The following is a 23,880-nucleotide window of genomic DNA, read 5'->3' on the forward strand; positions in this document are numbered from 1 at the left end:
GCATTCAGCTATAGGGTCAAACTAACTATCATGTACATGTGTATTCTGTATTACAGGGAAATTATCTCAGTTTATAAACAACACTTTATTTTGCCCTTCTTTATGCTTTTCTAGTTTGTTGTGTCTTATTTTCTATACAAGTTATGACTATTCTACAGATTAAATCAGTAAACAGTTAGTTGTACTGTATCCTTAAAGAGTCACTCTTTGTAAAAATTGTGAGGATGATAGCTGCAGGTAGAAAATTGAAGAGAAAGAAACATCATTGCTTTTCACAGTTCATTGCATCAGTTAGAAAGGACTTGTGTAAAACAACCATTTTATAAGCAAGAACAATAAATAAAGTTTGATGTGTCTTAATCTTTGAAACCTGTTTGGGTAGAGTAACACCTTTAGCTGCTCACTGGTACCACGCCTAACATCATAGACTAAGATGGGCTTCTAAGGTAACACCAAAGATGAAGTAGTAAGTATCAGTATTGGGCAGTCGTAATTTAAAAACAAAAAGCAAATATATATTAAAAAAAAATCAAAACAAATCCGAAACTGGAAATATTTTTACATTTCTTATTTCTACTTGAAACTCTGCAAAGAATGGGAGCATAAGCTGCTGTCAGAGGATACTGCGTTAAATAAGAAGTCTGTTGGTTATTTTAGGAAGTGACCACGATGTATATCTTGTGTTATGCTACTGCCTTGTCTGTTCCTCCATGTCCTCTTAGTGTAAGAATTTGTAACTGAGGTTACAACTGAGCTGGGGAATTTTCTGATTTTTACGAGAACCATTTGTTTTGGATAGGACTGAAACAAAATAGGGACAGATGGAGATCTGTAACTGCATCTTTCCATAATCTACTCTTGACCTAGCAGTTTCTCTCTCTGTTTTCTTATTCCAAGTCTTCATAAGTTAGCATAGTTACCCAAACGTCCTATCTGTAGAAGCTGAAAAGCATAATCACTCCTGTAAGCAAAGTGGCAAAGGCTGCATTTTGCTTTAGTGGTGAAGGGTATATAAACCACAAATGTGTATTCATTTACACTGTTAGCCTTTCTTACATTGCTGGAAATTCACTTTTAAATTGTGTTTTTATTTCTAAGAAGTGTCTGAATTGGGTTGTATGATTTGTAGCTAAATGATTGTGTGAGTCTTGAAATTGTGGTTACACTTACATTGAGAGTTACGGCATTTACATAATGGAATACAGTAATACGTAAGATAAAAGTTCTTATTTGAAGTAGGGAAATATGAATTATTTTGGAAACTGATTGATTGTGTTAGCAATCAAAATGATTTTAAAGGTGAAAAGAAATCTGGAAGAGTGGATCTTAAACCTTGTGGTTAGAGTTGAAATGACTGGAATTACATATGTGTTTGGTTCAGTCTAAAACATTGTTTTATGATTGGAACCATCTTGGCAAGGCTAACGGCTGCATCTCTGTCAAATCTAGATCAGATTTTGTGCTGGCAATAATTATGAATGCCCACTTGTCAGGAAGGTCAGATACCAAATATATTCAGGAGAGTTACAAAAAAAAATGATGATCAGTCCCTATTAATCCTTCCTACCCTTCCTGGGATTATAGAAACAAAGACAATTAAAAGTGTTATTCATGTATCATTAATGTCTTTGCTGTCATAAGTACTCCTATGGTCACTTCTGGGCTATTGACCTTCCAACTTGGAAATATTTCTAATTGAAATCCTCTCCTCCTTGGGCCAAAATGCATGATTTTTTTAGCCAATAAAGAAATGGGAAACTCATGAATAAAGTAATCGTATTTGACCAGTTCATTACCAAAGTTTACTAAGAAAAATGAAATATGCTCCATGCAAATAAAGGTAGTAGAATTGAATCAACGATTAGAAAAAAAATGTTCTTATTTGGCTTAATATAGAATGTAACAGCTAACTAAGGTGAAAATAAATTCTTTAAACTTCTATCAGTCTGCATTAAAGCTGTAGTGAAATTAGTGTCAGATTTCCATTGGCACTTCATACACTACATCCCAGTCTGATGAACTTTTTTTCCTCCCATATTTCTGTCTTGTACGTGAAGTGCGTTTTGTAATCACCGACAGAAGAACAGCATTTATGTTTCAGATACATATGTGAAAACCATGTTTAACACTGTTGTTGTAAATGACACTTATGGATTTTACCTTGTTTATGCGAGAGCAGAACTGAATACTCAGATCATATTTTAAAATTAGGGCTTAAAGTTCATTCCATATTTACATACAGTTCTTTTTAAGCCTGATATTGTGTATTCTCCCTGGGTATTTCTTTTATTAAAATAACCTTGAAGACACCATGGATTCAGTACTTTATAAAACTGTGTCAGGCTATTGATGTCAAATATTTCGAAGCTTACACATTTTTGTAATAATGTATAAAGGGGTAGTCAAATGTTATTTTCAAGACAAGATACTTAAAGGAGTGTAGAAAGCATGCAAAAGACTGATTTGTTGTACTGAATATATTTTTAGTGAGGCTATTAGCTGAAAGAGTTCTTTGCTGGCTAGGAAAAGATAAAGATAAGACATGCGCACAAGGGAAGGCTGGGAGATGAACAGGCCTAGGGAGTTGATCTTTTCAGATCAGATAAAGATTCTTCAGCTCTCTTTCTTCTTGTGTGCATTGCATCAAAGGCTGTCTTTCAGAGATAGAAGCAAACGCTTGGAATCTAGGGACAGGACTTTTGAAAATGGTCATTTCTGAGATTGACAGGCAGCTGGGTTTTGAGGTAGTTTCTGGTAATCTTTTGTAATCCCTTTGAAAGTTAAAGGAAAGATCATAGGCTAATGGAGTAAATAATACTTGCATCTTTTTGTATCTTTCACAATAAGTTGTTTTGTTTTAAAGGTAACAATTATCTTTGAAAGATCTAAAGAAACCCTAGGAGCAGGTAGCTCCCAATTTCTTTCAGTTATGGTTTAAAAAAATGAAAGTACTTATTTGTGAGCAGTGGCTGTCTTTCAAGGCATAATTGTTCTCTTATTAACAATCTAGGTATTCTGAAGGGCCTTTAAGATAACGGACTCTGAATAACTGATACTCAGAACATAGTAAGGCAAAAAGAAGTTTTCACTGATTAAAAAACATAAAATAGAAATACCTGTTTCATCTAGGAATGCTTGTTTAATCACAGTGTTTCTAAGCACTTACCATATCAATTGCACTGGCTAAATCTAGCATCAGCTTTTTTGTTCCCATCTGTATAAGTGCTGTGTTCCAGCTCTGCCAGGCATCCTCCAGAAGCATAGGAATATGTGTTACAGCATTTTGTTTCTATTTGCAGCTCTATCTTCTCGGGCATGATTTCTCAGTTTGTTTATTATTTCACAAATTTGAGTATCACTGAAACATAATCCAAGAATCCTTGTTTTCCAGAAGACTATACAGAGCTTTCATACCTTGAAGGAAACCAGAATATTGTTGCATTTTAGTTTTGTTCCTTCACCTCTTTTCAGTGATGTCTGGTTTATGATCCTTTCTATCTAAAATTATGATATTAAAATCGAGCTTCATTCAAGAAGTTGGAAAACTTTTTACAGTTCTTGCCTTTGCAGCATTCATACAAGATACAGAGTGAGAAATGAGTGAAGCCTAATATGCAGAATAACTATTTTGCATGTTTGTTTTAGAATCTGTTCTGTATATCTTTTGGCTCAAAGTTTCGCTCTTTGCTAGAGAAATGTATAGGAAACTGCAATGGGCCATGGCATTGAAAGTGTTGCCGTATTAAACCTTTGTAGGTAATGAGAATGAAAAATGGGTTGTGTCAGGTGTCAGCATGCTGTTGTGTTTCTCTTCTGGTGTTCTCCTGAGACTCCTCCATCAAAACAGGGAAGGCGAGACCTGACATTTGCATACCTCAAAAGCAAGCAGGCATGACTTCTTCAAGAGACATGAAAAATTAGTCTCTCTTTTTGCTGCAGAAAAAGGCATAGGTAATTTGAGTTAGCTTCACCATCTAGGCATTTTTGACCCAGGAGTGCTGGCTTTTTACTCTTTCTGCTAACAAATCACTCTCCCTGTGGAACGGTGAATGTCTCAGTCATTAGAGTCCATACATAGTAGTAGATTTTTTCCTTGCATAGAAATGAAGAACTTCTGAGATAATCTTAGTTTCATAAGACTTTTTCTTCTTTTAAATTCTATTTCTAATACTCTTCCCTTATTAAAGATACTACTCAGGAGAGAGTGATTCTGTATTTTTGGAATGCACACATTTCCTGTCAACTAATGTTTGTCTTTAAAAAAATACCAACAAACAAAAACACAATGGAAAACAAGCAACAACAACAAAAAGCCCTCCTTTTTGAAAATGAAGTCCTTACTCAATCTGTGCCCCTGTGGTAACCTGCACATAGATAATGATAGTTATCTGCTGAAGATGAGCTGGGTAATCAGAATACTGTAGCATACTGATCTTTGTTTTTACATATATAACTCACGTGGCTATAGAATTACAGGAGTGTTCTGTTGCAGGAATATAAGGTGAAAATACAGTATTGGTCACCACTTTGAGAGGTCAAATGATTTACTCTTGTGAACAGTCAATTTACAGATTTCTTCTAGTCCTGGCTAACAGCCATTATACTGGCTGTTAATCATTCATATAGCACTTATGGGAATTATTGATGGAAAAGATTATCTGTTTCAGGGAAAATACAGGACTGATATCAAGTTGGCTAGGCTTTAATTCTATCTCTGATATACAATACTGAGAAAAAGACTACATTCTGTGCTCACTCCAGCTAAAGTTGATTGAGAATTTATGTAGTAACTGGTACTTAAGTTAAATTGATACACAATAGAGTAAAATGCAGAGATTCTTCAGATAGGCAATGATGAAGACATCACAAGGCTGTATCAGCTTGTAGCTGTTCCTACTGTAAGCAGGCCTGGCTATGGAGAAATGTGTATTTCCAGTCAGGTGGTGGGGATTTTATTTATTTTTATTTTTTGTCTTTGAGTCAAGGAACATAGCTACTTTCTCATTAATTCAGGTAGGGAAGCAGGCAGAGAAATGAGGGCAGTTAGCTGCCGCTATTTACTTGTGTATAAAGTGTCATGTCTTGCTTTGCTACAGTCTGGTGAAACGTGATTTAATCAGCTTGTACTCATACTAGGACAGGACAAATTTGGATGCAGAACTGGCTATATTGAAGGAAGAAACGAAACCTATGAAACTATTCTAGTGTATTACCAGAAAACTGACAATACTGTAGATATCTGAGGTAATGGATTTGTCCATTGAGGTAAAGGGAGAGTTAGACTGTGTGTCAGTGTAGTGCATTGAGTTAGATTACAATTCTTCTTTTGTAAATGTGCTATTTAGCTACTGCAGAAGGTAGTTTTAGTTGGGAGTGCCCCTAAGATGCTACTAACTTTGTTAGCTAAAAATAATTTGAATTGACAATAAAACACACAGGAAGGTTCACTTATTTTTTGGTAGCAGAGCACATAATTATTTTTTACAAGATGATTTGCAAAATTTTGATGATTTTACAAGATGATTGCAAATGAAAAAAAAATGGAAAAGGTCTTAAATTTTGCTTTATGAAAGTTGTCAACTAGTATTTGTTAGAGGGGTGAGATGCAGTGTCCACATGCAGTCACGTAACAAGGTGGTTGCCCTCCTGTACGGGGCTGAGATGAGATTGTGACAGCACCAGCTCTGCAATCCGAGCTTCCATGAACTTTCTAGTCATTCTTCTCTTGGTTGTTAACAAGAATTGACAGTTGACTGAACTGAAAATGTGGCTTAGACCACCAGTTCATTTTGTGTAGGATTTGATATGAATATTAAAATAATTGTTGGGCCTACATTGTACTTATCGTTACACAGTAAATAATTCTGTTTCCTAGTTACCTTGTGGATATAACAAGTATAACAATTCTCTGTTAGAAAGAGACCATAACTACCCAGAAATTAACAGTTTTATGGAGCTGTAAAATAATACATTTTTCAAAGTCACCCACTCAAAAATAAGGAAATAACTGAGTCCATGTGAACTGCGTTCATGTAATTTCTTTCTTCCAGGATGGGTGCCTGCCTCAGGGCTGCAGGCACTGGGGATTCTGTCTGTAGCAGAACTGGAGAACAAGCATAATGTTTGGCAGCTTTTCTATTTAAAGTTGCAATGAAATAACATATAAAAATGTTTTTTTCAAAAAATATTATCTTTCAAAAGTTTATAATTTATTGAGGAGGAACATGTCACCAACAAAGTGGATTGATTTGAAAGGGAATCGTCTGATTGTCTGATGTCCTTTACTTCTTGTGTGTCTCAGTGTACAAACTGGCCTTCTTTCAAACTAAGTTAAATGGCAAAAATGCCCTCTAGGAGCATGCTTGATGCTCTCTAGTGGCAAACATTCATTGAGTTTTTTGGACCAGACTACATTTAGTTCAAATTACTAAGCTTTTCTGGGTCCCTAATCATCACAGAGGTTGTCAGTACTTCGTATAATTGAAGACAGATAATTTATAATAAAAATAAACATTCACGATAGTGTTTTAAGATTCTAATAAATACTTGTGTTTGGATGGTAGATTAAACTTATGCATATAAGCCAAGATGTATAAGGAGAAAGTATTTTAACAAAGGTATTGGTGGATTTCAAACTTAGCTAGAACTTCTTAAATAACAGTGGAACGTTAAACTATCTAACGCATGATTGCAGTGCTTAGATGTGTAAACAATATACAAAATAGAATTCTTGAAAAGGTTATGTAGTACATCTTCACTCAAATATGCTTCAATTTCAATTAAGTTCAAAAGCATGGATATTTAAAATTATATAAAGAAAAAAATGTATGTATGAAGAAAATAATAAGGAAACTTTGCTCTGTGAAGAATCAGGGAAAACTAAAATGTGTGTCCTCTCTTTGGTCTTCAGCGCCTCGCTAAAGAAGCAGAGAAGTACCAAGCATCACATCAGTGGAGGGATGAGTTTGGGGTAAGTTTCAGTTTTTCTCCTTTTAACCTCCTTCTAATGTTAATTCTATTCTTACAAACATGTTGTTTATACATCCACCGCAGAAGAAATCGTTACCTGCAAATGTATGTGTTATTCAGTAACAAGTGCCTCAGTCTGGATCTCTAGAGAATGAAGTGGACTTTTCCCTTCATAAGTCATAATGAGCTTCACAGGCCAAATAATGTAGTTCTGAGGTATATACAGGACATCTTTTTGTCTCAATATGTAATAAATAATTGCAGAGGAGACGTCTCTTGAGTGATTGCTAATGCCAGTGAAGCTTGTGCTACTCCAAGTTCTGAAACACAGAATCATAGAAATTATTTTAACAGGTTGTTTTTATGTGATAGGAAGAAGTTTAATATAAAAGAGTTTTGTTGTTTATGTGACTGCATACCCTGAGTCAGGAACTTTGTATTTTAAGAATCCTTCTCTATACTTTAATGACAGCATCTCATCAATATTCTGGTACTTTCAAAAGAGGCTGGTCAAATTCTAAATTATCATCTTCAGTCATTTCAGATGTGACTGAAAAATGAGTGTATGATTTCAAAATGCGCAACATTAATACTTTATAATCGTTCAAGTCAAATTAATATGGTGCTATACGGTTATAAGCCTTCAATTTTAGACTATAGTTTCCAACAGAGTGTCGAAGCCATTCATTATGCCACTGTTACCTGTTCCTTCAGAAATAAAAGCAGGTGGTGCTTCTATGTGATTTTGCTAACTTGAACTTTGCACATCCACTGGCATTATACAGGTACGCAGTTAAGTGCACAATGCTTTTCCAAAGTTTCTTTTATGTTCCAGTGTTCCTCATACACTTGGACATAGAGTTCTTAAAAACAAGCCAAAAACAAACCAACAAAAAATCAACCCAGACTCTGAGGTTAAGCCTTTCCAGAGAGCAAAAGGGTCTGGATATGGTCTGAGTGTTTTCACATGCGCTCCCTGTGCAGGCGCAGCTTCTAATACATAGTAAAACACAAGAATGTCACTTTCATGAGGATGCAGTAATGGAATTCTACAGCGACCTTTTCTGCTGACCTATGACTGTTCTGAGCAGGAAACAAAACCCACAGGTTTTGCAGGCTCTGTGCAGAACAGTGTGAACAAGGTCAGATGCTCCTTCTGATCACTTTCATTCTTACAGAATACATTGAGTTCATATCAACAATACTGTCTTTCCTTTTTGTTTTTGTTTTCACCCTTTACTTTCAGTAGGAGTCATTTTTACCAGAGAAGCTTCTGGTGTCATTGGAATTCCTTGTCAAGGAGAGACCTCAAAGTAGTTTTGAAATGTAATTTTATATTAATGTTATGATACAAGAAAAGACTGTGGTAAAAAAAAAAAAAAAGAAAAGAAAGACATTTGGTTTTATAATAAAGTAACTACAAACCAAGGTTGTGTCTTATAGTTTTTAAATTAGCTGTGCACCATATAATAACCTTGACATTAGGTTATGCAATTAAATTTAAAATAAATGCATTAAGCTTCTTATAATTTAATTTGCTCCATTTTTGCCAGAAGTAATCTTTCTTCTCTTCTGGCCTACTTTTTGGAAAATGCCTGTTCAAATTAGTTTGCACACAGATCTTTCTGATAAACTTAATTTTCACTGTAAGTTTCATTCTCCTAATGGCTGTGATGTAATAGAGAAGATACACTGTAAAACTTCCTTCAGTTCTCACTGATAGCATTTCTTCTGATACTTTTGATGGCATTACCAATGGTCTGCATCATGCTCTGTGAGATTTATTTCCTTTCCCAGGACTTGTTTTAGTGTGATGAAAGCCTTCCCAGCACCACTGCACATAAGTAACTGTTGAAATGAGTTCTTTGAAATGGTCTTTCTTCTTCTAGTGAGTTCGTGATCATTGATGTCCTTGACAGTCACAATGCAACAAAATAATAGCCTATGGAGTTTTGAGGAATAAATATTGTGAACATTCCTTCAAGAGAGTTATATAGAGGCTGATTTTAGTGGAATAAATCCACTAAAGGAAGGGCAAAGAGGGATGACCTTAGTACAGAGCTACAAGGGATTAGTCAATCGCAACTGCCACATCACCTGTTCTAACAACTTATTCTAAGTATACACTCGTGAACAGATCATAGCAAAAGAAGCATTTAAGCATTTTCAAGTTAATATCACTATTAACAAAAATTCAGTATCGTCAGAAAATGTGATATTAAATTAATTGGTACAGGGAAATATTTTTGAAGATCCAGACTTCATCCCATATTTTTTATTTCAGGTTTTAATTTCATATCAAGACTGTCAGAATAATCTAAAGGAGAGAACTGTCTTTCAGGAAAAAAGAAGATAAAACTAAAATGTTGATAGAAACACTTATCAACATCCACTAAAATCCAGTTTTCCTGTTATTTGTAGTTCAGTGAGAGCAGAATCTCTCCTTATTTCTATACTGCAGTATATTGAATTGAAACCACTTCAAGAAGCACAGTGCAGTAAATTTAAGTGTTTTTTGTTGGCTTTAAATCTATTTTTAAAGAAAACTTAACCAAAATTTAAGAAATTTTAAATTTTATTTTGACTTTATCTGAAATAGATTGTTAATCCTTACCAAAATGAAAAATAGCTGTGAACATAGAAATCTGATTAATAGGAATTTGAACTTGAATCTGTGACCCAGTGACTTACTGAACAGTGAACATCTGATTTTAGCTAAAGTAGTCACATATTCCTATCCTTCTGTAAATCTTGTACATCTTTCTGAATGCACAGATTGATGTAGAGGTGGGGGCTACATATACATTATTTTTATTAATAAATGGATGATTGTTGAGTGTATATGAGATGGCTGAAGCAAAAAATCAAAATCTAAAATGAGTCAAGTGCGTGTACCACTACTTTTTAGGTGGCTGACAGAAGTAATGATCATAATGTTTTTTTGGTGTTTTGCATTGATAATTAAATGCCAAAATAATTTTAGTAAATACTAATTAACTTACTAAAAAGTACAAAACAATTCAAAAGGGTATTAATTACAAATAGTAATTAAGAATACTGAGCGTCTTCTGAGTAAAAGAAGGAACAATTTTCATTAGTATTGGATTGTAATATGGGTTGTTGTCTGATTAAGCACATAGTCAATTAAAATATCAAACTGCAGTTCTTCTCTATTTTACGCCTGAAAATAATACATTAGAAGAGTGTTAAATCTTTAGATTTAACAATAGCTATGAAGTGTGTGAAGGCAAATGCAAAGTACTTAGCTTCAGGCAAACAAAGAAATGCCATTCTTTGCTTCCTGCTCCATCAGCATTGCACAATTCCCTAGCTGCACATACAGCTGGAGAAATAAAAAACTACTTAAACGTTTTTAGATTAATGCAGTTACAAATCAGAGTTACAACCCAATATTGGTAAATGAAACAGCCTTGTCAGTTTGAATCTTCTTGTGTATTGCAGAATGAAATGATGGTGTTTTTGACACTTGTGATGGTCGAATTACTTTGCTAGTGTAGAGATGCATGAACAAAATTGTGTGCAAGTGAATTGGAAGGAGAGGAGGAGAATGCTCTATGAAATAATTGCTGTTACTCCCCAAATGGTTTTACACAATTACATTTGATACCACATTTGATTGCGTTGCAATGGTTGGTTAACTAAAGCAATTTTGTTTCCAGTTCAGCTGCAGTATTAATTTCTTACACATGTATAAACATAAGGGATATTTCATTTGTATTTTAACAAGAAGAGTCTTTTTGCATGGCCTATTAGCATCCATTTACTTATATGAAAACTGAAATTCAGACTTTTAGGAATTAATTATCACATGAAAATGCCACAAGAAAAAATATTTCAATGTGCCTTATCTTTTAAACAATAATGTAATTTTATACTCTTCTGTGTAAATGATGATTTTCTTAACTCTGGTATTTGTGAAACAGCATTGCTGTGATAATGAGGTGTAGACCTGGCCTTAAAAGTGAGACAGTAGGTCATAGAGAAAACACTTCGGAATTATGATTTTTTTTTTTTAACAAATGAACATTGGTTGTATAAAACTGTAGTGAAAAGTTGCTCACTAAAGAAATGAAAGATAAATAAAATGAAAGATAAAAAGGGTAACTGAGACAAAACAAGTCTCCAGTAACAGGAGCTGATCCATTGAGGTGACCCAGGAAGTGACCTTCAGGAGCAGAGAAGCAGTAGGCCGCATGTTTCAGGTCTGCCTGTAACTTACTGTGGACATGACAGCAACACTAAAATATTTCATCTTAAAAGCTTAAACTGGGGGAAAAAAAAAAAAGCATCAGTTTTCCAACGTTAGTGCTGCGTCATTCTAGGGAGGCAGTTATTAGACATGCTTTTTCTTCTGAAAGAGAGATCTGAGATGGCTCAGAGAAGGTGACAAGCTACAGTACAGTTTTTCTCTAATAACAGTGGAGAGAGGATGCATATCCCTTATGGCTTGTACCTCTTGTAGTCCAGTGCAGAGAGCATTTGTACAGTTTGATGCTGTTTAGATTTTGTAGCAGATCTGGGGTGTGTGTAACCATTTCCCACAGGTAGAAAGCAAGTGTGTGAACCTTTTCTAGTAAACTGTACTTAGTAATTCTGTGAAAGTTTGAACAACGCTGAGAACGGGCAAAGTGTCAAAGGTGACTGTATCTTGACAGTGTTCTGATCCAAAACTCAGTGAAATAAGTCTTCCATTGATTTTGATTAATTTTGGATGAAGCCTCATACTTCTAACGCAAGTGACTTGGAAAAAAACTACGCAGAACAATTGATTTAAATTGACAGGCAGATGGTAAGGATCTTAGGGAATATGATGTGTTCTTCTCTGAAGGGCCGTGTGCCACCTTCACTTATGTGACATATAGCTCTGATTTGTGCATAATTTAAATTAAATGTGCCATATCTCACTGAATAGAATGAAATCACCTTTCTTCTGTCAGGGATTGTTTGCACTCTGACATCTTTGATAGAACTGTGTATGTGCAATCTGAGTTGCAGAGGGAAATAGGAATGAATGATTGACTGAAACTATGATTTCACGCATTGTTCTAACGTTCATGTGCTACTTATTGATCACACCTTTTTGATCCATAAAATGCACAGTAAATTTTGCAGGAACAAGCATGTGGGGAGGTTTCTCACCAGCGCTTCCCCAAACTGGATGTCAAATTTAGAATTTATAGTATTTGAAGCACTCACATTACTTTCCTAAGACTGCTGTAATTATTAAGTGATTCATCGTAATGTAGAATTTCACTGTGGACATGTGGACATGCCCATCCTGAAACCTTCCTGGAGACGTCTGTCATAGGTTTCATAAGATGAGTGCAGATTTTGTCTTGCATTCCCTACTCGGTCTGTCTCACACGTCCTGCCACTAATGTTCAGATTGTTTCCACAAAGTCTCACTGATGCCCTCTTGTTTGTGGAGGTTGTGGAGTGTCCTTCTCTGGAGATACTCAAGACCTGTTTGGACACTTTCTGGGTGACCTGCTGTAGGGAACCAGCTTTATCATTGGGATTGGGCTAGATGATCTCCAGAGGTCCCTTCCAACCCCTACAGTTCTGTGTTTCCATTTACAAATATCCAGGAGGGTAGCTGGGTATAAGAAATATGTCCAAACGAAAAAAAAAAAAAACCACTCAAAATCCCATAACTGTCTTTTGGGTTAGCATGATTAATCATTTAAACCCTTCAGCTTTGATTCTTATTTCTTTTTTTTCCAACATCACTGGAGTCTTAAACCCAATAGGAGATTAATAAGGAAGGTGGCAAACAGTAGCCTTACAATCAGAATCAAGATTATAAATTAGCAGAGATCTTAAATGTGTAACTGTAGTAGAGAGAACTTTTCAGCTATATCAACTGGTTATTTATCATCTCTCATTATGCTTAATGTTCAGTGTAGAATTGTAACTTTAGAATACAAATTATTGCAAGGATCTCATCTGGGCAACAGATTAATTCACTGGTAGGAACCAGACAAAAAAGCTCTTAGAATGGCAAGATGAAACACCTTCAATCATTGTTGAATCTTTCAAGCATTCTATTTTCTCTGAAAAAATCAAGTATGTTAAAGGACATTAATGTGCTTTTTACTTATTGACCGGGAAAGTCATTAAAAAAATAAAATAAAATTGCAGATGGAGGGTGGCGGAAAGGAGCTGGAGGAAAGAAAAAAAGAAAAAAAGAGGTGTTATTTCTTATTAAGACACCATACATCTGCATTAATGCCTTCATTTTGAATGATTCTTTAATGTGCTTTCTGAACAAACATCTTATTAAAAGCAAGATATACTATTATACTCAGTTTACTAACAACCGGCAGGCTTTTTGGTTTACAATAGAGAAGTGCAGTATGTTACGAAAAGCTTTCTGCAGGATGCTGTTCTGCAGAATGCAGTGAAGTCTTCACTGAATTTTTAACACAGATGAAGGTGATTATTTTTTGATTTTACATTTCACCTTCAAATTCAGTAGCTAATTTAAATATGGGATAAATAATTCTTAGCCTTTTGTTACTATCCTAGGTGAATGGTAAAATTAAGTATTTAGAATTTCATTGCAAGTATGTTTTCTTTTTTTCTTTGCCAAATATTTTCAGTTTAAGAATATTAGTATATTTCTCCTTGATTTATTCTTGCCAGTATAGCTAGAGTCTAACTAGTTCCTATCACCTCCTTAGGGAAATTCTATAGATTAGTTCCCCCTTACTTCCCATTACATTCATGTTATCCTGACCCTTTTTTATGCTGCATTTAGGAAATATTTAATGTTTATTGGAAAACAAGTATTAACCTACTTTAACTCTGCTGATTTTGAATTACTAATGGAAGGATAAAGGATATTATTGTTATTATTATTAAGAGTGGGCTAAGGAGTGTACATATTATTTCATGTTAGGATTAGAACTTTTTTGAAATTCTGAGATGTTTTGGATTTTTTTTTTTTTTTTTATCCTTTGAGGAATTTACGTTTTTCTTCTATTTCCTCCTCTTTTTCAAATGACAAAACTCCAGGAGTCATGCAGGCCTTGACAGCTTACCTTGTTCTTTTCAGATACTAGATGAGAATTCATCTTTGTTACATCCCATCTTTAGAAAGAGAAAAAAGGTGCTTGGGAGGCTGAGGTATTTAAAAGTTGGTGAAAGGCATTTTCCAGGCATTATACACCTAAAATATACCAAAAGCTGATATTTCAAGAACAGTGGCTTGCACAGTAGTTGTAAACAGATTTTTTTTTAATATCTCTAGTATTTTGCAGTTATAATACAATGAAAATGTTAATATGAGCTTCATTCTGAACTGATTTTAAAATACTCTGAAAGCCATAGATAATCCTATTATTAAGAGCTACGTTTAGCTCAAGGGATTTGGGAATTCTTATTCTTCTGTGCCCTGTGCATAATGTACTTCTGATTCTTCATGGAACTTAAACAAAAGGTGAAATTCTGGCTCTTCTACATCCTGAAAATAATGATGATGAGTATAAGTAATGGCAGATATTTCTGAGGGCTTGCCATAAAGCAGGAGATACTCATAACATGGAGAAGAGAGACTGTTCAAAATGAGCAGTATGTTAACATTATTCTATATTATGCAATGAAACCATAATAAAATTTCACCTGATTTGGCCAGAAATGTAGTCTGTATTGAGCTTTTTACTTTTCCCCAGTTCACTTTTGCTGTCAACTATGAGCAAATCAGGACTGCAAAAATTCATACACAAACAAATGTAGGTTGTGCTGAGGGAACATGAGGAGTTAGCAAGTCTTGACAGCTTTTGGCCAACTCTATGACTGCCCGTAATTTATGTCGTCATGGAAAATGCTGTCACACTGTTTTCATTTTCCCATTTTTTAGCCTCAAATTATACTTGAACTGAACCACTGTGTATTGCAACTGTCTTGAAAATTTCAAAAATAAACATAAATATGTGACTATTCTTTCCAGAACAGATCTTTCCTTTTAAAAATGGAGGAATAATCCCTGGTGATTAATTAATGCAGGCAGGACTCTCCTTTTAGTCCTATGAGATTCACCACTTCTCAAGAGAGGAACTTCAGTTTTACATTTCTAAGAGTTACACATGGGAATGGTGAAACCGGGGAGCTTGGCTCTATTGTTATTTTTCTGTGACTGCACATAACTCCAGTGTTTTCTCCTGATAAAACTTTTTATGCTTTGCAAGTGATTTTTTTTCCACCTGAAAAGTGATAGAAGACTTTCAGCAAAACTTCTATATCCACGTAAGTTTAATTTTACCCAATTTACTCTCACCAATACTTCATTCTAGAATTTCTCTACATTTTTGGTTAGGTATGAAGGAACCTTTCTGTTTCCTTGTCTTTTTCATCAAATACCCATCCTACTTCCATTCCGTAATAGTATTTGCTCTTGTTTAATTTTTTTTTTTTTTGCCAGGGCTCTTTGCACACATCTCACATTATCTGGTTATCTGATTTTCAAAATAAATGAAATTCAAATAAATGTTGCCAGTACAAGAATTGTAAAATGAATTATACAAAACATAGGGGCCCAAGCCTATCTGTTAACTATAGATTCTGATAGGAATGATAAAGTGGTGTGAAATATAATATTTCTGTGCCTAGAATGACAATTGTCTGTTTTTAAAATATTCTGGAAATTTACCGGAAGGTGTGCCAATTTAGAACTTCTCCTCTGAGTTGTTAAAAGCACAGACTGTTCTAACTGGGCAGGGTTTGGAGAGTTAGAAGAAAAGGGGAAAACTGGAACATTAAATCAGGAGTGGTCACTGGAGATCCGGGGTTGTTGCACGTGCTGCCTGGAGTTTATGTGCAGCCTTGGGCTGACACCGTTTTTAAGGAAGAACACTTTATTCAGACGAGAGAATGGTGTTCTCTCCATCTTACTGGCAGGCAGAAGCTGCCAATCTGGTTTTACAACGTTTTGGTTTAGTCAAAGTGGGCTGTAATTGCATTTTGCTGTCTAATGTTGGCTGCTGTGTCTGTTTCTAGTCTGGGCTCTGAGAGTACGGCTGCATTTTTGGTAGAAATGACCGCACTTAAATAGCTGGTTGCCTCCATATTTGTTTGCAGTTTGTGACACAAGTATCAAATGAATGACAAGTAAAAAACCCTGTTGTGGTCCATGGAAGAAAACACAATAATTTTTAACTTAGTGCAGTTATTATATGCAGGATGCAAAATCTAATTGCAAAACATTGATACAGCTCTTAAATCATAATGATTTTCTGCATGAAATCCAGCATACCAGTGTAATGTATCCAATAATTAGGAAGAAAGGTAATTACGTTTTAATTATTTGTGATATGGTCCTTTTGCTTGTAGTGATTAACTTGAAAATTTCTCATCATTTTATGTTAAGTAACAATAAGAATGACATTTTACAGCTGCTGATTTGTCTCATGCTACTGAACTGCTTCTGAATTAAGGTGTACTCACAGAACTTTGCTTTATTACAGTGATTGAGTGCAAGACATGCACAAAATAGATGTCAGAGCTGAATAATTAAATTATGACTCCTGTCTTAATTAATTAGGTGAGCGTGGGGTACTTCTTAAGCCTGATAACTACTGCCTATAGTTGTTTTCCTTCTAAGACATCAGAGATCTTGTAAAATAATTTACAGTAAAATCTTAATGAAGAGGGTAAGGTTTATCTTAGTAAGAACCCTATTAATATAATTAAAAGTCAATATGCCAGACATATTTGTTATGTCTGTGAACCAAAGCAGCCTGAAAAGATGACATGGTGTGAAATGCATTCAACTTTATTACCTTTTAGAAAGAAACTTTCCACGTTTAGAATGATATAGAGAGATTTAATTGTTTTTTTTTTTTCCTAATCTTCAGGCAGGTTGTCTAAGATAAGGAATAGCAATTTCTATGGTTTAAATGCAGTATCACATCTTTTTATATGTTTTACATCTCTGTGGCTTTTTTCTTTTTTTTTTTTTTGTACAGATGTTAAGCTATTGGAAAAAACAGGTAAAGACTCGATGCAGACAGGGAAAGAAATAAAATTATTTTTAAAAATTTATGTAAGGAAGATCATTGACTTCACAGGTCAGTGTCAGCTATGTAAAATGTGGTCCAAAGTTTGCATCAGACTTTCATAATTTATATATGAAAGCTCGTTTCTCCTGTATTACACAGTATTGTCATAGTAAGCCAAAAATACTGTGTGTTTTATTTTCCCAGCAGAAATGCAATGCTATTCTCTCTTTTTATTTTAGTTTTTGTAGATGGAAAAAAAGAAGAAGGAAAGAGATGTCTAAGCCCCTCAGCTACTGCTATTTATGCAGCTATGTTTCTTTTTTTTCTTTATCGTTATTTTTTCTTTTTTTTTTTCTATTGAAATGAGTTTCTTGTAAGACACGAATGTTATCTGGTTGCTCTTTCCTGGAATATAATTCCAGTGACTTTCTGTAATACATTTCATGCCATATATGATTATTCTGGGACAAGGTAAATAGAGAAGAAATTTAAATAGCACAGAAATCTTCTGTTCTGTGGAACGTATCATCCATTGGATATATTCTCAAAGTATATGTATGCATGTAAAAAGAAAAAAGTCTTACACAACATTTTCATCTTCCACTTCAAAGCATTTTTGAAAAAGTAAGGTGAGGACATAAAATTTATAGGAGTTGAAATTACATGGACTATGGCGTTTATCAGAATTAAACCTCTAATCTTTGTTAAAATTTAAAGATTTTACAGAAGGGTGAAATGAACATTGTTTTGATAAAGTTGATTTGATTTTGTTTGTTATAATTTCATTAGGGAAAATGTTTTTACTTTTTATTTTCACTTTATACATGAAATACAGATTGCTACATATTATATTCAGTAACCAAATAAAATAATCTGCGTCAATCAAACAGCAATTTCAAATGAATGGATTTGTTTGGAATCAAACATATGCTGAAATAATGTACCTTCTTTTTTTCTTAATTTCTTATTACAGTGTGCATATTTGTAAAGAATAGATTGAATCATAGAATCATAGAATGGCCTAGGTTGAAAAGGACCATAATGATCATCTAGTTTCAACCCCCATGCTGTGTGCAGGGTTGCTAACCAGTAGACCAGGCTGCCCTGATTGTTTATGTTTAAATTCAATACCTCCATCGTATTCATGACTGCATGGTAGTTGCAGGACTTCTGAGAAGCAATCCATCTATCACATCACTCATTAAATTGTCTGGTTGATAATGGAAAATTTCTGCATCTTTTTGCTAATGTCTGTCACTTCAGTGTTTCCCTAGAATTAGTTGTTTTAACATTATCAGCTTTTGTGTGATCCTGAAGGAAGCAGGAACTTAAATAATGGGTTTGAAAATTTGTGTAAGAATATTCCTGGTATTTTACCATAATTACTTAAATAAAAAATATTGATTCAGTTACTTAGGCCCATCTATTACAAGATGAGAGGGTTTGTTAGGTTAATGCACATTTAGCTGTGTGATGTTGGAAGTTAGAGCTTGTGCATTTTACTTTGTGAAGTCCATTCTTTATGCATTTTATCTTACCTAGCTATTCTTCAATCTATCAAAATTTTTCATGAATTGGAGTTCTGCTTAGTGCTTATTTACTTCTAGCAGCTTCTGATTTCTCCAAGTGTGCATTCAAAAAGTGGGAGAAATATAATCTTAAAAATAATCTCAAGCATTTAACCTCATGTTCTAAGCTATGAAGTTTGAGGTGATTAAACTCCAGAGAGACAGTCTAGGAACTGCTCTGGCTGGTGTTATCCTCAGTGTGCAGGTGGTCTTGGATAAGGTTTCTGTCAGCAGTACAGAAAACCAAGACGCCAGCCTCATGGATTTTTATTTCGCTGTTCTATTACATGCCTTAGGGCTTGATGGCATGATTAAATTTTTGTTCATGTTTTATATGTTTAGTAATGCTGATTGTACCAATCCTATCCATCTTGTTTATCTCTGATTGATGAAAACATGGTAGCAGCTTCATAAACTTAAGCTCACTGTGAAATTAAAACATAAATTTAAGCTGATTGTGCTGAGTATGTGGTTTAAAATATGTATTAATATTATATATAAAAATATATATTGATGTTGTAAGTATATTACATATGTATAATACAAACACATGTACATACACACATTTATTTAAAATATACAATTTCCTATACAGTTCTTTTGGGATTTGTGGTTGTTGGAGAATCGGCATATTTGCTATATTTAGTTATGATAGAGCAAGACATGCAAATACAATCATAGAACCGTAGAATGGCTTGGGTTGGAAGGGACCTCAAGGATCATGAAGTTCCATCCCGCCTGCCACAGGCAGGATTGCCAGCCACTAGATCGAGTACTAGATCAGATTTCTCAGGGCCCCATCCAACCTGGCCTTAAACTCCTCCACGGATGGGGCATCTACAATCTCTCTGGGCAGCATGTTGCAGTACCTGACCATTTGCTCTGCAAAAAACATCCCCCTGACATCTAATGTAAATATCTCTTCCTTTAGCTTAAAACCATTCCCCCTTGTCCTATCACGATCTACCCATGTAAAAAGTTGATTTCTCTCATTTTTATAAACTCCCTTTAAATATTGGAAGTCTGTGATGAGATCTCCCTGCAGCCTTCTCTTTTCCAGGCTGAACAAGCCCATTTCCTTCAGCTTATCTTCACAGGAGACGTGCTCCAGCCCTTGGATCATCTTGTGGCCCTCATCTGGACCCTCTCCAAAAGCTCCACATCCTTCCTGCGTTTGGGGCCCCAGACTTGGATTCAGTACTCCATGTGGGGTCTCACAAGGGCAGAATAGAGGGGAACAATCACCTCCCTCGTCCTGCTGGCTACCGCTCTTCTGATGGAAATGTAGCTTAGTTCATGACATCACAGCACCTACTTAAACATGAATTTAGAATACCAATGCCAATGCCCTGCAAAGCTGATCTAAAATCATATCCAAACTGTTTAACTAGGCTCCTGTACTGTGCTGGTCACAGTCTTTACAATTTATATAGAATTTACAATCAATTTTGACAAATTGTGTTTACTTATTATGTTCTTTCACCAACTAAAGAAATTAATGCTGAATAAATTAATTTGCTGCTTTAATTAAACCAATAGGACAGTTTGATACGGAGGTTAATTAGGTGCTAACAGATTTATTTCATTTTCCCACCTGGATATCTTCTTTGTAATCAGTTGAATTTTATCTTGTAAGAAGAAGTCATTCTCAGTTGCTTGTACTTTGGGGAGGTACACATACCCCGGTCACAGTGCTGGTGGGTTGGCACAGCCCAGCCAGAGGTATGCAGGATGCTGGGCTGTGGTTCAGCTCTGATGGGGACTGGTTCCATTTTGATGCTTGGATTTCCTGGTATGTCAGATGTCAGCTTGGCAATGTATCTGTATGGTCGGTATTACTGGTTATTTTATAGACAGACATTGTCACAGGCTGCCAGTTAAATCAATCTGTTATCCTGATTTACCAACATTTCACATATTTTCGTGTCATTCACTGGTGCATAGCATGTACTGAGGCATGTCGTGGCTCACCGCACTCAGCCCATTTGCTGTGGCTCTTGTCATACTCAGCTACTCAGTTCTTGATCCAGGCAAGGTCAGGATGCTCCTGTAACCAGTAAGTTTTCAAAAAGAGTAACAACATGAATTATGATATTCCATTTTTAACAAGTATTTACTCTTACAAGTATGTTAATATTATGCCTACCATATGCCACAAAAATACCATGATCTGGCAAAATAACATCTCTCAATCTCTGTCCAGTTTTTGTAGGAAGGTAATTGAAATAGATTTTGCATTTTTAAATTTATTCTGTATTATTGTACTTCTTCACAAAATTCAGAGAATTTATTTTATCTTCAGCTGGATCATTTGCGTTAAATGTCTTTCAAAAATATATCATCAGTTAATGTGAGAGAGGACATACTGGTTTTCCATATGGTATCTTCTAATTCAGAAAAAATCCAAAATGGAAAATAATGTTCACATTGTTTTTTCTAAATTGGAATTTTAATCCTGATAAAATATCCCTTTATATGAGGGGTCTATGTTTTATTCACACTCATTCCAGCATTCAGATTATTAATAAATTACTCATTCTATTTACGTTGACGTGTAGACAGACACTATGTGTCCATCCCATGAAAACTGAGTATACATTTGAAGATTCATGGACTGATAATATCAATGCAGGAACATACTGTAAATGAATGCTGAATAAAATTTTACCACCTTTAAAAATAAAGTGTATTCAGGGACAATTACTATGCAGCACTTTTAATCTTTCTTCGTGTAATCGTTCCTGTAATCTTTACCTTAAACTTCTTATTCCAGTTATTAGTGTTAGGAGAATCTTAACAAAAGCCATTCAGAAAATAGGCTTATAAATTTTAGTGCAGATCTGGATTGACAATTTTAATTACCATGTTAATTTTTCTATTGTGAGAAACTAGTTTTTAAATCAAGTGAAATTTCTGTGTCTCATTTGTCCATATGAAGAGTAATACGGGGAAATATTTTTAACTGTGTTGTTGTTGAACTGCTGTTCATTTGTCAAATTTTTATTAAAAATTAGGTTGATTTTTTTTTAAGATCTTGTTTGTTAGTCCTATTTTACATACACTTTCCAGTCCATTTCTTGCATCCGTTTTTAAGACGTTTTTAAATTGGAATAACTTACTGTTTTGTTGAACTCCATATTCACTCTAAATAAAGGAGGTAAATCAATGTGCTTATAGAAACTGAAGGAAAAAATATATTTATTAGCTGGTGATCTCCTAATTTTCATGTGCCATTTCACTTACAGAGAATTACAAAGCTGTAATAATAACAGGTTGTAATAATTGCCATTCTTTCTTCCTTTCTCCCATTTGTATACTTTTATTCCCTAATGTTATACCATTCAGGAACAGGAATATTTTTGTATTAGCTTTCTTTTCTGAAGAGTCTAATTGTGCCTTAAACTGCATGTCAGACTATGTAAGGGATTAAACTAAAACTAGATGGATTATTTATCATAGGATTTATTGGGTTGGATTTAAATCTTAATTATCCTTAAGGTATTAGAGTGAGCTTTTTTGTTTTTGCACAGCTTTATGCAAAGAGACACAAGAAAGTGTTTAAATTAAAGTAGGTGGTTCATAGAAGCTCTTAATGGAATATTTTTTAACATTTGTAAACATTTACACTAATTTCATCCTCTGAGTGTTCTACTGCTCAGTATTTCTGTGAAAGAGAAAATACAAGGTTGTTATTGGTGTTATTACTGCACACTCAGCAGCAAGACTCCTAGTTCTTTCCCTAGTATTCTGTGTCTTTTCTAAGTATTTTGGACTAATTTGTGATTTTAAAATGTTCTCCAAATTTGATTCTGTAATTCTAAGAATGTTTTTAAACTGAATAGTCAAAAGTAAAAAGACTGCGTATCATTCTGTTTGAAGGAGAAAAGCCAAATAAGTTGAAAACAAATGAACAGTTTTTAGTAATAGTTATGCTTATTCTTGAACCGTAATTACACGAGGCTCAATAAAGATGCAGACATTTACTTTGCCTTGTGCATTTACAGGACAGTGTCCACCTCTAAACAGTACCTGTATTTATGCATCCAAAACAAGCCAATATATTGTGTAACATCAGTTAGGAGGAAATCAGAAATATATTTGTTATGAGGTTTGTTTTATTCTTGGTTTTGATTTCTTACTTTTACCAACAGAACAGAAGATTCCTTGTAGGTATCACTATAATAGTAGGTTAAATGTATGTCATGGTTTTATGATTTTCGGTTATTGGTATTCCACATCATAACATCATGTAGTGAATGTACCTGGTTCTCAGAAGAGAAGGACTACTACATTCCCCAAGGTAATTTGCTCCTCTGTTACCATTTCCGGCCAGAGGGAAAAGATAAAAACTTGCAGATCACGAGACCTCATCCCTTTTTCCGCCTGTCTCTCGTCCTGGCAGCACCTCGCTCTCCAGCCGTCTTATCGTCGGTAGTAGAGTAAGGCCTACCTTGGGACATTCTCTCTCTCTGTATTGGATTTATCAGCTTAAATTGTAATTATATTGTATTATAGTGTGTTGTTTTGCATTCCGATATCTTATTTAGTAAATTAGTTTGTTTCTCCTCAGATTGTTGCTGCTGTTCTTTGCTCTCAGGGCCATCTCCTTACCCTTTTCCCCTTTTCCCTTTTCCCGAGGTGTGGGCCCATGGGTCCCCCGTCCCATTCGTCATGGAACTGGGCTGAACGCCCGTAAACCGTTGACAATGTAATAAAAAAGGTATTATACTTTGCTTGGTTTTGGTCATTTTAGCACATTCTGTATTAAATTCCTGGAGGTTACAGGAAAACTGTTATTTGAAAACAATTGAAATGACTGTATTTGTTTTATATTTTTAAATGTGCAGTAATAATTTTGCAATATTTGCAACATAATCTACTGCAGTAATTTCAGGTTTCTCTACAGTTGTTCATTGAAAAAAGTGTTCAAATTATGGGCAGCTTTAACAGAAGCAGTTCTCTATTCTCAGGGAGTTCATTATCTCCTAGCATCTCTATCGCAAGTGAATAAGGGAAAAGTGTTATTTTTTACTTTCACGTTTTACATACAGTTGTTTTAGAACTGCTACTTTCAGGAAAAAAGGTAATTGACATCTAAATTAGATTAATTTCTCAGTGTATGAACAGCTGCAGAAAACTGCTTTTTCCCTTATTATTTTACAGGGTAACACAGAAGTTCTAGATTGAGTTGTATTCCTTCAGTCTGCCATGTGTTCCTGACCTTATTTTAGACTACATCAGAGTATCCAGGTTAACTGGATTCTCTAGGAAGCCTCATATACAAGCCTGATGGCATAAGAAATCTCTGTTACAGAATCCACGTA

General features: G+C 34.7%; 1 protein-coding gene across 8 annotated transcripts in view; it reads left to right on the top strand.

The window, feature by feature from the left end:
* Positions 1 to 23,880, top strand: part of CACNA2D1 (calcium voltage-gated channel auxiliary subunit alpha2delta 1) — a 361,729-nt gene that overhangs the window by 180,306 nt on the left and 157,543 nt on the right. For all 8 annotated transcript variants that reach the window (XR_002434297.1, XR_002434298.1, XR_002434299.1 and 5 more), the window contains one exon: positions 6,911 to 6,970. Coding sequence is in view for 4 of the 8 variants with exons in the window: in XM_021384460.1 (XP_021240135.1) it covers positions 6,911 to 6,970 (60 nt within the window). In the remaining 4 variants the exon portion in view is untranslated. The remainder of the gene's footprint in view (positions 1 to 6,910; positions 6,971 to 23,880) is intronic.

This window comes from Numida meleagris, chromosome 1, assembly GCF_002078875.1.
Source record: "Numida meleagris isolate 19003 breed g44 Domestic line chromosome 1, NumMel1.0, whole genome shotgun sequence".
NCBI lineage: Eukaryota > Metazoa > Chordata > Aves > Galliformes > Numididae > Numida > Numida meleagris.